Below are 16,276 nucleotides of genomic sequence, written 5' to 3'. Positions count from 1 at the left end.
TTCTTTGAGCAGTGTATATATGTATGTGTGTGTGTATAATATTTATATATATATATATATATATATATATATATATATATATATATATATATATATATATATATATATATCTCAGACAAACGATAAACAACTACAGTTTTCAGTGTAAATAAACAAACAAACAAAAATACCAATAAAAGAAATTGCAATGTCTGCTTTTTATTTATTTATTTTTTGATAGAAAGCAATCAATGATGTGCTGATGAGGTTTTTCTGACAATACTGTGATGCACACAAATTATATTTCAGAAAAAAAGACAATTTAAAATCTTTAATAATAACAGATGGCGCTGCATCTGTAAATTAGTGGCTAAACATCTCCATCTGGCGGTTAAACTGCATATTACACTTTTAGAAGATGAAAAACAGCAAACTACGTTCCTGTAACTCACTTTTAAAAATCTTCGCGATGTCGTATTTAAACTGTAGTGTAATTAAGACCCGCTGGATTAAATAAACAGTGTTAGTTCTGCTGTGACACGTCCGCTTAACAAAACAAAGCGCTTTTCCACTGAGCTCTTATTTTGAAACACGCCGCCGAACGCTGCTGGGTGATTTTTCTAACCCAGCGCTATAATAAAAGCCGTTTGAGAGAATTTAATAAATAATGAAAAAACAGTGATTAAAAAAATAAATAATCGTAAATTACAGATGTCATTTACTTTTTTTAACGATAACAGTGACGTTTAAATAAACTTATTAAAGCAGATCAAAACTAACAGAACCGAAACTAAAATTCTTTCTCAATACAATCCCTTTCGTTAAAACACACTCAAGCAATTATACTGTTAAAGCAATTATAATTTTACTACTACATTACTTTAATGATTACGTAAATAATGCGTCTGCGCACGTTTATCGTAATACCGCGTTCTCTGTCCTTCCTCTTTGCACTCGCCTGTGGAAGCTTTTATTTTGAAGAGTAGCTCTATACCCGTGTGCATGGAGTCGGCGTGAGGCTCTTTCCTCATGTTTTCTCGTATTCCTCACATTTAGAGGGTTTTGTTTTCTGAGTTGGAGCCTGTAAATCCGCCAGGATGGTGAAGGAGCAGTTCAGGGAGACGGATGTGGCTAAAAAGATGTAAGATATTCAGTGTTTATTGACGAGAGAAGCAGCAAAAACCGCTCACTGGAATTTTCCGTTCCACCTTAAAACCTGCATTGGTTAGGGTCTGGATCCTGCACAGGCGCCCCATTGCAACAGTTGTAAAATTTAAGGTGGAACGGAAAATTAAAGTAAGACGCCAAGTTCAGCTTCGTTATCAATGATGCAGACGCGCTGGGGGATAAACGCGTTATGGTCTTTCTCTCTGTGCGTCTTTACTAGTTATAGCGTGATGTTTTGAATGTATTGACACGCATGAATATGCATATATAGCTGAGAAGCTGCGTGTGTTTGCTTGACTAATGAGTAGTTTTTGTGTAGTAACTCGCTGCCAGTAGGTCATGTAGTCTGGTTTGTTTCCCTGATTCAGCGTGAAAAGGTCTTTGCCTCCTTCAGTTTCTTCAGTGTCACAGCTTTTCAGCGCTTTTTAGAGCTTTTTAGATCTTCACTGTTGCTCTTATGGGCCATAAGTGACGACACATGGTGCTGCAGCTCAGCCTCTGCTGTCCACACACTCTGCGGGCTGCGGCTGCCGATTATTTTCGTTGTCGATTAATCCGATTATTTTCTCGATTAATCGATTAGGTGTTTAGTACGGAGCCGCGCTGATGACATCCTCTAGAAATAATAATAATAATAATAATAAAAAAATGCTTGGCCACGACTAAATAAGGCGTGGGAACGAGATAGTTACGCTGCGGCCATGCCTTATTAGATTAGATTAGATTAGATTCAACTTTATTGTCATTGTGCAGAGTACAAGTACAGGGCCAATGAAATGTAGTTAGCATCTAACCAGAAGTGCAATATATAACATTATTTACATAAAGTGCGGTGGTAACAGTGACCAGTGCATAAATATAACTGTTATATACATGTGTGTACAAGTGAAATGTGAAATATGTAATATAAAATATAGTGTTATCTATGCCGTGTTATATGTATCTATATATCTGTGTATTAAGTTTATATACAGGAATGTACATATTGAATATATAGTATATAATATACATATATACATAACACATACATAAAGTGAGATATGCAGTAATATGATTGTAGGTTATTATATACACATACGTATACAAATATTAACGCGTGGGAACGAGATCCTAATGCGTGGCTATGACTTAGTAAGCCACAATCTCGTTCCCACGCCTTAGTAAGTCGTGGCAACGCATTGGGATCTCGTTCCCACATGTTAATAAGGTGAGCACGCATTATGTTTATTTCTACAGGGTGTCACCAGCAGAGCTCTGAAGTTTATTCTATAAAATGATGAAAAAATGTCGATCAGGGTTTTCCCAAGCCCGAGATGACATCCTCATGACTTTTCTTGTCCACACCATAAAAGATACTCAGTTTGGTGTCACAGAGGGGTAACGAAACCAGAAAGTATTCAGATTTAAGAAACAGAAATCTGAGAATTTTTACCTTTTTAAAAATAAATAAATAAAAAAATACTCAAACTGATTAATCGGTTACCAAAATAATTGGCGATTAATAACGTAGTCGACAACTAATCGATTAATTGTTGCGGCTCTACTGTGGAATAGTGGCGTTCTGACCAAAGGTAAAAGGCTTGTGGAGTCGCGGTGCAGCGGCCACGGTCTGTAACTGCAGGCCCTTTGCTTTGGATCCTTGGGGTGTGGTGATCGTGTTTGTGTGGCCACATGAAGACCAAAGACACAGCAGGTTATCAGGCCATCATCTTTAAAGTGAGATATTACAGTCACGCTGGATAAACCAGTGTTAGTTGTTTATTTAGGCCTCTAAGATGAAGAACCCACTGGTGACAAATGACCTGAAAGCATTAAGTTTGATTAACTATAATCAGAGTTTCGCTGGCGTGGTGATCACTCTTAGTGGTGTTATATATACACGAGTGGGTCAATCCGCCAACCAAAAACATCCAACAAGGTAGGAGTGTCTAATAGAGTGGACAGTGAGTGGACACAGTGTTTAAAAACTCCAGCAGCACTGCTGTGTCTGATCCACTCGTACCAGCGCAACACACATTAACACACCACCACCACGTCAGTGTTACTGCAGTGCTGAGAATGACCCACCACCCAAATAGTACCTGCTCTGTGAGGGTCCATTTTTTTTATATACACACACACAACCCCATTTAAAAAAAAGCTGGAATGCTGTGCAAACTGTAAATAATAACAACACAAAGATATACAGTTAAAATAACCAGTATATTTAATTAAAAATGTTACCAAGACATTTGTAAGTCTTTCAGCCAGAGGACGCACTGTCCATGATTTCCAAAAAGAATTGCCTATTTTTTGTTTTTATCGGACCGCCGGACACTTTTCCACCTCCCCTCAGTCCATTGTAAATGAGCTCGGGCCCAGAGAAGGTGGCAGCGTTTCTGGATCCTGTTTATATTTGGGTTCTTCTTTGTGTTTTAGAGTTTAACAGCGTTTGTGGATGCAGTGATGAACTGTGTTCACAGACGGTGGTTTTCAGAAGTGTTTCTGAGCCCATGCAGTGATTTCCACTACAGAATCATGTCTGTTTTTAATGCAGTGCTGCCTGAGGGCCCAAAGATCACGGCCAGCAGATACTGGTGTTCAGCCTCGTCCCTCACAGACAGAGATTTCTCCAGATTCCTCTCAGTGTGTTACTGTAGATGATGATGATCTTTGTTATTCTTGAATTTTTACAACTGTTTTGAAATGCGTTGCTATAATCAAATGAATGAAAAAAATCATTTATTTTTCAAAAGCAATAAAAATTCAAATTTTTAACAGATGTTTTCTTTGTGCTGTTTTCAGTTAAATACAGGGTTTAAGTTATTTATATTACATAATTGCTGTTTGTATTATTCTAATAATTTCTGTTTTTATTAACATTTTGCAAAGTGTAACAACTTTTTTGAAAACGGCTTGTTATATATACGTGTGTGTGTACGTGTGTGTACGTGTGTGTGTACGTGTGTGTGTACGTGTGTGTGTGTCATATGTCTATGCCAACATTTTCTCTGTTTCGTGTCTCTTCAGAAGCCACATCTGTTTCGGTATGAAATCGGCAGAGCAGATGCGTCAGCAGGCTCATATCCAGGTGGTCAGTAAGAACCTGTACAGCCAGGACACCAGCCACACACCTCTGGCCTACGGAGTGCTGGACCACCGCATGGTATGCTTAAAACACCTCACCGAGTTTGCCTGTGCCTCGTTAAGCACTTCATGTGGCTCACCCGAGCCTCTTAACTGACCTCACCTGGCTCACCGAGCCTCTTAACTGACCTCACCTGGCTCACCGAGCCTCGCGGGGCGCCTCACCTGGCTTACCCGAGCCTCACCTTACCAGACATACAGTATATAGGGCAACCTTACTGGCCTTAACTGAGCCTCGTACTGCAACTCGTTTGGCTTACTTTACTTCGCTTTACTTGAAGTAAAATGTTTAACAAATAAATTTGAGGTCTTTGGTTTATATTTGTTTGTTTTTCTCTCTCTTCTTCTCTGTCAGGGCACCAGCGAGAAGGACCGGCCCTGTGAGACCTGCGGGAAGAACTTGGCCGACTGTCTCGGTCACTATGGTTACCTGGACCTGGAGCTGCCCTGCTTCCATATCGGCTACTTCAAAGCCACCATTGGCATCCTGCAGGTGAGTTTAGGCAGCACCAAAAACACCACGGCAGCTCCGGAAACGATTCATCTCCTGGGAAAAGCCAGTTTATATAGATTCTACTCATTTATAGCCCAACAGACTGTAGTCCATCTGTTCCTCTGATACTCTGTTACCCTGTTCTTCAGTGGTCAGGACCCCCATGGACCCTCACAGAGCAGGTACTATTTGGGTGGTGGGTCATTCTCAGCAATGCAGTAACACTGACGTGGTGGTGGTGTGTTAGTGTGTGTTGTGCTGGTCTGAGTGGATCAGACACAGCAGTGCTGCTGGAGTTTTAAACACCTCAGTGTCGCTGCTGGACTGGGAACAGTCCACCAACCAACAATATCCAGCCAACAGCGTCCTGTGGGCGCCGTCCTGTGGGCACTGATGAAGGACTAGAGGATGACAAGATGGGCCAACAAGGTAGCAGTGTCTAATGGAGTGGACAGTGAGTGGACACAGCGTTTAAAAACTCCAGCAGCGCTGCTGTGTCTGATCCACTCGTACCAGCACAACACACACTAACACACCACCACCACGTCAGTGTTACTGCAGTGCTGAGAATGACCCACCACCCAAACAGTACCTGCTCTGTGAGGGTCCATGGGGGTCCTGACCACTGAAGAACAGGGTAACAGAGTATCAGAGAAACAGATGGACTACAGTCTGTAACTGTAGAACTACAGAGTGCAGCTATACGGTCAGTGGAGCTGATAAAGTGGACAGTGAGCGTAGAAACGAGGAGATGGACTCTATGAAGTGTCTGGTTGGGTATGTAAATATACTTACACACCCCGCCAGTATAGTTTTCTATACATTCATACCCTTAACGCTGGTTTTTTGGGTTTATATTGGAGTTGAATGAATGTTTTCTGTGTCTCTGCTGTAGATGGTCTGTAAGACGTGTTCTCGGATTATGCTGAGTAAGGAGGAGCGGCAGCAGTTTCTGGATTATCTGCGCCGACCTGGACTCGCCTACCTGCAGAAGCGCGGCCTCAAGAAGAAAATCTCTGACAAGTGCAGGAAGAGAACCGTCTGCTTATACTGCAGCGCCTTCAACGGTACGTTCTCTGATCTGCTCGTTCACAACTTCACAGAAAACACATTCCTCTGGCATCTTGATGTTACAAATAGTTTTTACTGGCAAAGATACATTTTATTTTTTTATTTTCTGTGGCTGCTTAAGTCTTTCTCATTATTGTATGTCCACACAGATCAGGCGGAATGTTCTGACCACCTCCTCGTTTCTACGCTCACTGTCCACTTTATCAGCTCCACTTACTGTATAGCTGCACTCTGTAGTTCTACAGTTACAGACTGTAGTCCATCTGTTTCTCTGATACTTTGTGCTGCTGGAGATTTTAAACCCTGCGTCCACTCACTGTCCACTCTATTAGACACTCCTACCTCGTCGGTCCACCTTGTAGATGTAAAGTCAGAGACGACAGCTCATCTGCTGCTGCACAGTTTGTGTTGGTCATCCTCTAGTCCTTCATCAGTGGTCACAGGACGCTGCCCACAGGACGCTGCCCACAGGACGCTGCCCACAGGACGCTGCCCACAGGACGCTGCTGGCTGGATATTTTTGGTTGGTGGACTGTTCTCAGTCCAGCAGCGACACTGAGGTGTTAAAACTCCAGCAGCACTGCTGTGTCTGATCCACTCAGACCAGCACAACACACACTAACACACCACCACCAGGTCAGTGTTACTGCAGTGCTGAGAATGACCCACCATCCAAATATTACCTGCTCTGTGAGGGTCCATGGGGGTCCTGACTACTGAAGAACAGGGTAACAGAGTATCAGAGAAACAGATGGACTACAGTCTGTAACTGTAGAACTACAGAGTCCAGCTATACGGTCAGTGGAGCTGATAAAGTGGACAGTCAGCGTAGAAACAAGGAGGTGGTCAGAATGTTCCGCCTGACCCGTGTGGTGGTTTTAGCGACAGTGCTAGCTTGAGAGTAAAGCCACAGGCCACGCCCACTTTCTCCCGTTGTTGTGATGTCAGCGTTGTTCAGCAGTCAGACCTTTCAGGTGTGTTAACCGCCTTCAGACCGAAGAGTTTCAATATAATAATAAACCTCAGTGTCTGGCGATCATGGATCTGAGTCGTGATCGTTAAACCTTTACAGGTGTTTCTTTTTCCTAGTTTACGTTTAAACGTAGATCTTCTGACCCTCGTATCTCCGGCAGGTCCGGTAAAGAAGTGCGGCTTGCTGAAGATCATCCATGAAAAGTATAAAACCACTAAAAAGGTTGTGGACCCCATCGTCTCCGAATTCCTGCAGTCCTTCGACATCGCCGTCGAGCACAACAAGGAGGTGGAGTCTCTGCTGAGCAGAGCACAGGTGAGCAGCTCCGAGCTTGTCTGAGTGTGTCTGTGGGTCGATCTGAAGTTCGCCTGGGTTAACTTTAGCCTACATCCGTTCCCCTGAGCTCACTTTGGTTTACCTTTTTATTTTTATTTATTTATTTTTACCTGGGTTTACTTGAATCCACCAGATACCTGTGCTGACCTGGGTTCCCCTGAGCTCACTTTGGTTTGACTCTGCTTACCTGAGCTTTTTTGAACCTACCTGGGTTTTCCTGCCTTTACCTGGGCTCACCTGGACTTGACCAGTCCATGCTCCACCCACAAATGCATTTTTGAATTAGAATTTTCAACTACATTAAAAAATGCCAGAATCATCGTAAAAGAACATTTTAAAATTAAAAATAGAAATTACTTGGATTATTACATCCCCCACCCTTACCTGTAGTCATGTACTGTGGGTAGTGACCAAAAGAAAGAGGGTAAGTGCGTTAAAAGTATCTGTGATTACGTTAATAAATTTTACTCGTTTTTTTTCTCTCTCTCTTTCCTATAGGAGAACCTGAACCCACTGGTGGTTCTGAATCTTTTCCGGAGGATTCCTAACGAGGATGTTCCTCTGCTCCTGATGAACCCTGAGGCAGGTAAACCTGCTGACCTCATTCTGACCCGCCTCCTCGTCCCGCCCCTCTGCATCCGCCCCTCTGTGGTCAGCGACCTCAAATCAGGCACCAATGAAGACGACCTCACCATGAAGCTCACGGAGATCATCTTCCTCAACGACGTCATTAAAAAGGCAAAGCCAGCAGAGCTCAGGCTTTTTATGCTATGCGAGTTTTATAGGTTGGGCTCCCAGGTTCCTCATCCTGCAGGACCACCATTAGTGTTTTCCTGCTCTAATAGACCCACTTCAGCTCAGCAAGGGGCTGTTAATGAGCTGGTTCGTTGGATCAGGTGTGTTTGGAGCAGAGAAAACCATAAAATTTGCAGAGTATTGGGTTCTCCAGCACCAGGGATGGAGAACACTGATCAGGCAGAACATTCTGACCACCTCCTCGTTTCTACGCTCACTGTCCACTTTATCAGCTCCTCTTACTGTATAGCTGCACTCTGTAGTTCTACAGTTACAGACACTGTGTCCACTCACTGTCCACTCTATTAGACACTCCTACCTTGTCGGTCCACCTTGTAGATGTAAAGTCAGAGACGACAGCTCATCTCCTGCTGAAGGACTAGAGGATGACCAACACAAACTGTGCAGCAGCAGATGAGCTGTCGTCTCTGACTTTACATCTACAAGGTGGACCGACAAGGTAGGAGTGTCTAATAGAGTGGACAGTGAGTGGACACAGTGTTTAAAAACTCCAGCAGCACTGCTGTGTCTGATCCACTTGTACCTGTACAACACACACACACACACACACACACACACACACACACTACAGCACATTCTCCATGGATCTGAAGAACCATTTAGTAATCATGCAGAGGTTTCAAGGTTCTATAGTTTTTTTTTTTTTTTTTACTAAAGAATCCTTGAAGAATCGTCTTGTGTTTAGGCTGTAATTAAATTGCGATTTTGACATAGAAGCGATTTATAAAAACAGTTAATCTTGCATCTCTATTAAAAAATGCAGCGATATTCTTGTGCTGCAGCTGTTTTGGCTTATAATATGGCATAACACTGTAGTCTCGTGTGTGGAACAGTGGAGCCTCTTATTGGAGCCACTGCAGGATCCTGAGTAAGGTTCTCGGTCAGTGTGGAGTCTGTTCATGGCCCGATTCAGTGTCTTTCTGCTCCGCCACACCTGATTTATCTCCCCAGGTGATTATATTGCGCTCTTTGGGATGCAGGTTTGGTGTATTGGTGCAGGAAACAGCCCAAACAGTGCCGTGTTGTGGTTCCACAGTTCTGTAATCGCTGCTTTATCGCCTTTTCTCCCTCTCTCAGCACCGTATGTCCGGGGCTAAGACTCAGATGATTATGGAGGACTGGGATTTCCTCCAGCTGCAGTGCGCCCTCTACATCAACAGCGAGCTGTCCGGCATCCCCCTCAACATGGCCCCCAAGAAGTGGACGCGAGGCTTCGTACAGAGGCTGAAGGGGAAACAAGGTGAAGGAGCAGATCCAGTCGACTGTGATTAAAATGTGGATTTTATACAAGTTATAATTTGACACTAAATCACACTGTCAGCCCCCCTGGCCTCCCCACCTTTACCCCAAATGTGCTTGACCAGCCGAGCCATGTTTGGTGTTTGAAGTCTGCTTCTTTACGTTTAGCGCTGGAGCTGTGAAGCCAATCCTGAGGCTAACAAGTGATGAAGGTTTATACCCCACCAGATGGTGCTGGCTGCACACCGCTTTATGATGCTAGGAAGGTTCCCTTTACTTGTAACCTAACCTTTGTGGTTTTTTCCCCAGGTCGTTTCCGTGGTAACCTGTCCGGAAAGAGAGTAGATTTCTCCGGACGAACGGTCATCTCGCCTGACCCAAACCTGAGGATCGATGAGGTGGCTGTACCCGTTCATGTGGCCAAAATCCTCACCTACCCAGAGAAGGTAAGCCTTGTCGCCCCCTATGCTTCCTGTAGTGTATTACAGTCTGTCAGAGCGACTGTGTGGATCATATGAACATTATAGAGCTTTTTAAATGAAACAGTAGAAGCCGTATCGCCCCCTACGCTTCCTGTAGTGTATTACAGTCTGTCAGAGCGACTGTGTGGATCATATGAACATTATAGAGCTTTTTAAATGAAACAGTAGAAGCCGTATCGCCCCCTACGCTTCCTGTAGTGTATTACAGTCTGTCAGAGCGACTGTGTGGATCATATGAACATTATAGAGCTTTTTAAATGAAACAGTAGAAGCCGTATCGCCCCCTACGCTTCCTGTAGTGTATTAGAGGTGATTTAATGAAGGTGAAACCTTTCTTGTTCTCAGCTGAAGTTATTAGTCTGGCCCTCAGTTCATATACAGAGTGACCTTCAGTGGAACAGCAGAGCTAACTACTGTGTAATGGACAAACGTGCCTTCTGACCTCAGGTTCACCTTGGAGAATGACCAGTGATGTAAACCGTTTGATCTTACCATGAAAGAGACTCAGGAGACCAGGATTTATTTAGAGGAGCTCTCTGTCTGTTTTATGTCCATTTTTCTCTCTGATTTAGTTGTTGAGGACTTTCATTCATTTTCTGTTTTCTGACACTGAAATGATCAACTAGAACGTTTTGACTGGATATTAAGAAAATTATCGGGGGGGTCTCTCACTTTTTCACAGTGCTTTATATGCTTAATCATTCTTGGCTCCTTTAGAAAAACGCTAGTTCTTGCTTCATCTCCATCCACACTGATCTGTTCTGGCGTTTAAGGTGAACAAAGCCAACATCGAGCTGATGAGGAAGCTGGTGAAGAACGGTCCAGATGTTCATCCTGGAGCTAACTTCATCCAGCAGAGGCACATGCAGATGAAGAGGTGAGAGCTGTGCACAGCTGCTGAGGCAAACTCATGCGTGTGTTTTTAGCTTATTTTGTTTAACCCAATTAAAAACAAAGCCTGGCTTGCTGTGTTTGGGTTTTAGGACTCGGCATATATAGTAATAACCAATAGAATGACTCGTCATCAAAGAGACACAAATGATTTCTGAAAAGATATCTTCTATTCCACATGGTGCTAGGAACCATATTCATAAAGAAATCAATTTTTTATCATTTACATGTCAAACAGTGGTATATCGGAGTAGCCCAGGGTCTCCGGAAAATAACGACGTATGGCATCTGTCTCATGTAAATACTTTGTAATTGTATTTGAACCAAAACATCCCCAAAAAATTTTCAATGCAAGTCAATGGAACCAGACTTCCACAACCCCCTGTATATGCGTATTCAGCATGCAGAGGTTTAGCCCCACCCCCTCACACTGAGTTTATAAAGAGTGTTTTATCCCACGTGACGTTACTGAGCAGGAGGAGCTCATGAGGGTCATTTCAGGCCGGTTCATCACATTAATGACCGATTTGAGTCACTGACCTAAACGAGGCTGAACCGCCGAGTCAGAGAGGTCGGATTTGAGCAGCGAGGCCTGTGATGTGAACGTGGCCTAATTTTGTGTGGCACTGAAAGTTCTTGTCTGGTCCAACTTGTTTTCAGAAAAACTAAATATCGTGAAAACATCTTGACATTACTTTTTTTTTTTTTTTTTTTTTTTTTTGGCGTATCACTCATTGATCACATTTCTAGATATTTAAAGAATTAATTAATTAATTAAGAGAACCTTATTAGTCCCACAACGGGGAAATTTCACCTCTGCATTTAACCCATTTAAAACTCCACATACACACTAGGGGGCAGTGAGCACACTTGCCCGGAGCGGTGGGCAGCCCAATCCTCAGCGCCCGGGGAGCAGTTGGGAGTTAGGCGTCTTGCTCAAGGACACCTCAGTCATGTGCTGTCGACTCTGGGGATCGAACCGGCGACCTTCCGGTCACGAGGCTGGTTCCCTGACCTCCAGCCCACGACTGCCCCCCTGAAAGTTTTCCTGGAGTTGCTACGTAGCTGGCGTTTTTTTGTCGCTGTTTTCCGTAATTTTATACATTTGTGATCATGGATGTTCCTTATTAACAGGTTTCTGAAGTACGGTAACCGAGAGAAGATGGCTCAGGAGCTGAAACTGGGCGACATGGTGGAGAGGCACATGATCGACGGAGACATTGTGCTGTTCAACAGGCAACCTTCACTGCACAAGCTCAGCATCATGGCACACATTGTGAGTGAGAACACACTGATGATGTCTTACAGCTGCTCGTCACTGCCTGGAGGTACAGTCGTACGTGAACGTTTGGGCAGAACGTTCTGACCACCTCCTCGCTTCTACGCTCGCTGTCCGTTTTAGCAGCTCCACTTACTGTGTAGCTGCACTCTGTCGTTCTTTGTGGACTGTTTTGCCTTAGAACACCCTTAATGTATCCCTCCACCATTAACAGATTAGAATAAATTGAGGTACGTTTTAGGCTCAAATCTATACAGCGTCTCAGTCATCAGGCGGTGAATTCAGAACCACTTCATGTAACTTTCTGTGAGGAGCTTCTAAAGGGGGACGTCTGGTTCCCATCACCACCACTGGGAACAGTTCTGACTTTAGTTTCTCCAGAATTAAGCATTTTGCACCATCTTAACGCTTATCTGCCACGCTTGCCCACTGCCACGCCCGGCCGCGGCGCTCGCCCACTTCCATATTCTGCCCGTTAACATTGCTGTATATTAAAATTTAGAAAATCGATTTTTTTGACATTTGTGAATCAATTCAGAATCGTTCATGTCCGCATCGTGATGCATCTAAGAATCGCTAATCTTAACCGTTTAATTATGCATTTTTGTAATATATTTGGTGAAGTTCCTCGTTAAATTCAGTAAATAAGCAGTAATTGTGTATTAAAATGTCCAGAAATGTGTCTCCGTAGAGGCGTTCGCTAACAACTAACACCACGGGTGCCCAAATTTATACCTGTGACTGTAGGAGTATGATTTTTCATTCTTTTTCCAAAAAGAGAGGGTTTTTTTTATTTTTATTTAAATGTCACGTCCTCATATTTTCACACTATTCATGTGACAAATATAATTACCGAAGCTAATAAATACATTGTAATGAAGCTTGTTTTGTCCACTCGTATAACTCGGGCGCAATACGCTGCTTTTTGAATTAAATCTAAATGATCATTGACTGTTCAAAATAATGTGACTAATTACAGCTAATTGTTTTAATTGGTAAACAGCCCTAATTAAAACAGATATGGCACAAAATGTGATAAAATACACAAAACGCTCCTTTCACAAAAACCAGTGTTTTAGTCCATTTTAATGAGTTAATGATGATTTTAATCCTCCCCAGGCTCGCGTCAAGCCCCACAGAACGTTCCGCTTTAACGAGTGTGTGTGCACGCCGTATAACGCTGACTTCGACGGAGATGAAATGAATCTTCACCTGCCACAGACGGAGGAGGCCAAGGCTGAGGCGCTCGTCCTCATGGGGGTGAGAGAGATGAGGAGAGAAGTGCACGTGGAGCGAATGTTCCGGTTGGCTCAGTGTTTGTTCTGAACTGCAGCTGTACGACGGAAGAGCCTTGAAAACCTTTGAGTTTGCTGTTCTGTAGTTTCAGCTTGTGGTTTACACCCAGTGTTTTCATGCCTCCCTCTCAGACGAAGGCTAACCTGGTGACCCCGAGGAACGGAGAGCCTCTGATCGCTGCTATTCAGGATTTTCTCACAGGTATGTGTGTGTTTTGGCTGTGTGACCAGCTCGTCTCTCTCACTGGCCACTTTATTAGAAACACCCACCTTGTGCTTCCGCTCGCTGGCCACTTTATTAGAAACCCCCACCTCGTGCTTCCACTCACTGGCCACTTTATTAGAAACACCCACCTTGTGCTTCCGCTCACTGGCCACTTTATTAGAAACACCCACCTTGTGCTTTCGCTCGCTGGCCACTTTATTAGAAACACCCACCTTGTGCTTCCGCTCGCTGGCCACTTTATTAGAAACACCAACCTTGTGCTTCCGCTCGCTGGCCACTTTATTAGAAACACCAACCTTGTGCTTCCGCTCGCTGGCCACTTTATTAGAAACACCAACCTTGTGCTTCCGCTCGCTGGTCACTTTATTAGAAACACCAACCTTGTGCTTCCGCTCGCTGGCCACTTTATTAGAAACACCAACCTTGTGCTTCCGCTCGCTGGCCACTTTATTAGAAACACCAACCTTGTGCTTCCATTCGCTGGCCACTTTATTAGAAACCCCCACCTTTGTGCTTCCGCTCGCTGGCCACTTTATTAGAAACACCCACCTTGTGCTTCCGCTCGCTGGCCACTTTATTAGAAACACCCACCTTGTGCTTCCGCTCGCTGGCCACTTTATTAGAAACACCCACCTTGTGCTTCCGCTCGCTGGCCACTTTATTAGAAACACCCACCTTGTGCTTCCGCTCGCTGGCCACTTTATTAGAAACACCCACCTTGTGCTTCCGCTCGCTGGCCACTTTATTAGAAACACCAACCTTGTGCTTCCGCTCGCTGGTCACTTTATTAGAAACACCCACCTTGTGCTTCCGCTCGCTGGCCACTTTATTAGAAACACCCACCTTGTGCTTCCGCTCGCTGGCCACTTTATTAGAAACACCCACCTTGTGCTTCCGCTCGCTGGCCACTTTATTAGAAACACCCACCTTGTGCTTCCGCTCGCTGGCCACTTTATTAGAAACACCCACCTTGTGCTTCCGCTCACTGGCCACTTTATTAGAAACACCTACCTTGTGCTTCTACTCACTGGCCACTTTATTAGAAACACCTACCTTGTGCTTCCGCTCACTGGCCACTTTATTAGAAACACCTACCTTGTGCTTCCGCTCACTGGCCACTTTATTAGAAACACCTACCTTGTGCTTCCGCTCACTGGCCACTTTATTAGAAACACCCACCTTGTGCTTCCGCTCGCTGGCCACTTTATTAGAAACACCCACCTTGTGCTTGCACTTGTTGAATATCATTTATTAGGCATTCTATAATTATGTTAATTAAAGTTTAGTGGTGATTATTGTCAGCACTTCTTGGGGCTCCTGCATTTCAGGCAGGGATCCAGTGACGGTTTAACTAAAGTAGCTGGATGTAAAGATTTAAGTCTTTCCTTTATTTAACACCGAAGCGTTAAACAAGTCTTCAGTGTCGGTGTCACGGTCATAATGATGCCCTGTAGCTCAGCTGGTGCTCTCAGCTCGGCTGTTACTCCGATGGGGATTTTATCACTTCACTGTCTTTTTATTTCCTTTTTTATTGTTTGCAGACTCACAAACGTGTGCATGATAGACGTCCTGTGTATATTGTTCTACGTGCTTTGCTCCCTGGTATATTTAAAATTAGAGTTGGGGGATGTGAGTCAGCAGGTGGCGCTCTCTCTCTGTCTTTTCTGCAGGTGCGTATCTGCTCACTCTGAAGGACACGTTCTTCGACAGAGCCAAAGCCTGCCAGATCATCGCCTCCATTCTGGTGGGCAAAGATGAGAAAGTCAAAGTCTGTCTCCCTCACCCAGCTATTATCAAGGTACTCCCCCCCCCCCCCCCTCTCTCTCTCGCTCTCTCTCTCGCTCTCTCTCTCGCTCTCTCTCTCGCTCTCTCTCTCGCTCTCTCTCTCTCTCGCTCTCTCGCTCTCTCGCTCTCGCTCTCTCTCTCGCTCTCTCCCTTTCTCACCCCCCTCGCTCTCTCTCTCGCGCTCTCTCTCTCGCGCTCTCTCTCGCTCTCTCGCTCTCTCGCTCTCTTTCTCACCCCCCTCGCTCTCTCTCTCGCGCTCTCTCTCTCGCGCTCTCTCTCGCTCTCTCGCTCTCTTTCTCACCCCCCTCGCTCTCTCTCTCTCTCTCTCTCTCTCTCTCTCTCTCTCTCTCTCTCTCTCTGTCTGTCTGTCTGTCTGTCTGTCTGTCTGTCTCTCTCTCTCTCTCTCTCTCTCTCTCTCTCTCTCTCTCTCTCTCTCTCTCTCTCTCTCTCTCTCTCTCTCTCTCTGTGTCTGTGTGTGTCTCTCTCTCTCTCTCTCTCTCTCTCTCTCTCGTTTCCCCTGTATTGTACTTCTCTGTTTACTTTTTCCTTCTTTTTGTTTTCCTTTACTCTCCTTTTTCCTTGTCTTGCGTCTTTTTCTCTTTCTCTTTTTCCCCCTCTTTCCTCCTTATTTCTCTTTCACTCTAGTTTCTCTCTCTTGGCATTGCCTAGTTTTTTTTTCTCGCTCTCCTCCTCTGTCTTATATGTAAATCTCTCTGTTGCAGTTCAGCTGAATCTTATAATACTCATTATTTTATGCATGTAATATATCAGCTTATTATAGTTTAATCCATATGTTTTTTGCCTTGTTGGAGTTTAACCCTTAGAGGTCTAGAATAGTTGTCATTATTTAGTTATACATTAAATTCAGGTCTGTTGCTGTTGGTCCGTTTGCCTTGAAATGTTGGGAAGTGGGAAGCTGGTTTGACTAAAGTGCAGTTACATATAATCATGATGGTCCTGATTTCATCTCGTTTGGGCCGCAGTGTATAACACCTGTATTTTTGTTTTCCCCCCTGTGTTTGTTAGCCCATGTGTCTGTGGACAGGAAAACAGATTTTCAGTCTGATCCTGAAGCCCAGCAAGAGCTGTCCAGTTAAAGCCAACCTGAGGACCAAGGG

At 44.2% G+C, this 16,276-nt stretch overlaps 1 protein-coding gene across 1 annotated transcript in view; it reads left to right on the top strand.

Annotated features, from left to right (window-relative positions):
• The first annotated feature begins 973 nt into the window (after nucleotides 1-973).
• The window catches only part of polr3a (polymerase (RNA) III (DNA directed) polypeptide A), a 67,018-nt gene continuing 51,715 nt past the window's right edge, over nucleotides 974-16,276 (top strand). The window contains exons 1-14 of the mRNA XM_037544444.1: nucleotides 974-1,120; nucleotides 4,156-4,291; nucleotides 4,628-4,765; nucleotides 5,661-5,832; nucleotides 6,970-7,124; nucleotides 7,644-7,883; nucleotides 9,039-9,201; nucleotides 9,510-9,646; nucleotides 10,456-10,559; nucleotides 11,708-11,849; nucleotides 12,972-13,112; nucleotides 13,280-13,349; nucleotides 15,044-15,171; nucleotides 16,185-16,276. The exon at nucleotides 16,185-16,276 is cut by the window's right edge and continues 47 nt beyond it. Of these exons, the coding sequence (XP_037400341.1) occupies nucleotides 1,077-1,120; nucleotides 4,156-4,291; nucleotides 4,628-4,765; nucleotides 5,661-5,832; nucleotides 6,970-7,124; nucleotides 7,644-7,883; nucleotides 9,039-9,201; nucleotides 9,510-9,646; nucleotides 10,456-10,559; nucleotides 11,708-11,849; nucleotides 12,972-13,112; nucleotides 13,280-13,349; nucleotides 15,044-15,171; nucleotides 16,185-16,276 (1,862 nt within the window). The 5' untranslated portion in view covers nucleotides 974-1,076. The remainder of the gene's footprint in view (nucleotides 1,121-4,155; nucleotides 4,292-4,627; nucleotides 4,766-5,660; nucleotides 5,833-6,969; nucleotides 7,125-7,643; nucleotides 7,884-9,038; nucleotides 9,202-9,509; nucleotides 9,647-10,455; nucleotides 10,560-11,707; nucleotides 11,850-12,971; nucleotides 13,113-13,279; nucleotides 13,350-15,043; nucleotides 15,172-16,184) is intronic.

Source organism: Pygocentrus nattereri, chromosome 13, assembly GCF_015220715.1.
Source record: "Pygocentrus nattereri isolate fPygNat1 chromosome 13, fPygNat1.pri, whole genome shotgun sequence".
Lineage (NCBI taxonomy): Eukaryota > Metazoa > Chordata > Actinopteri > Characiformes > Serrasalmidae > Pygocentrus > Pygocentrus nattereri.
This window is presented reverse-complemented; position numbering and strand designations above follow the sequence as displayed.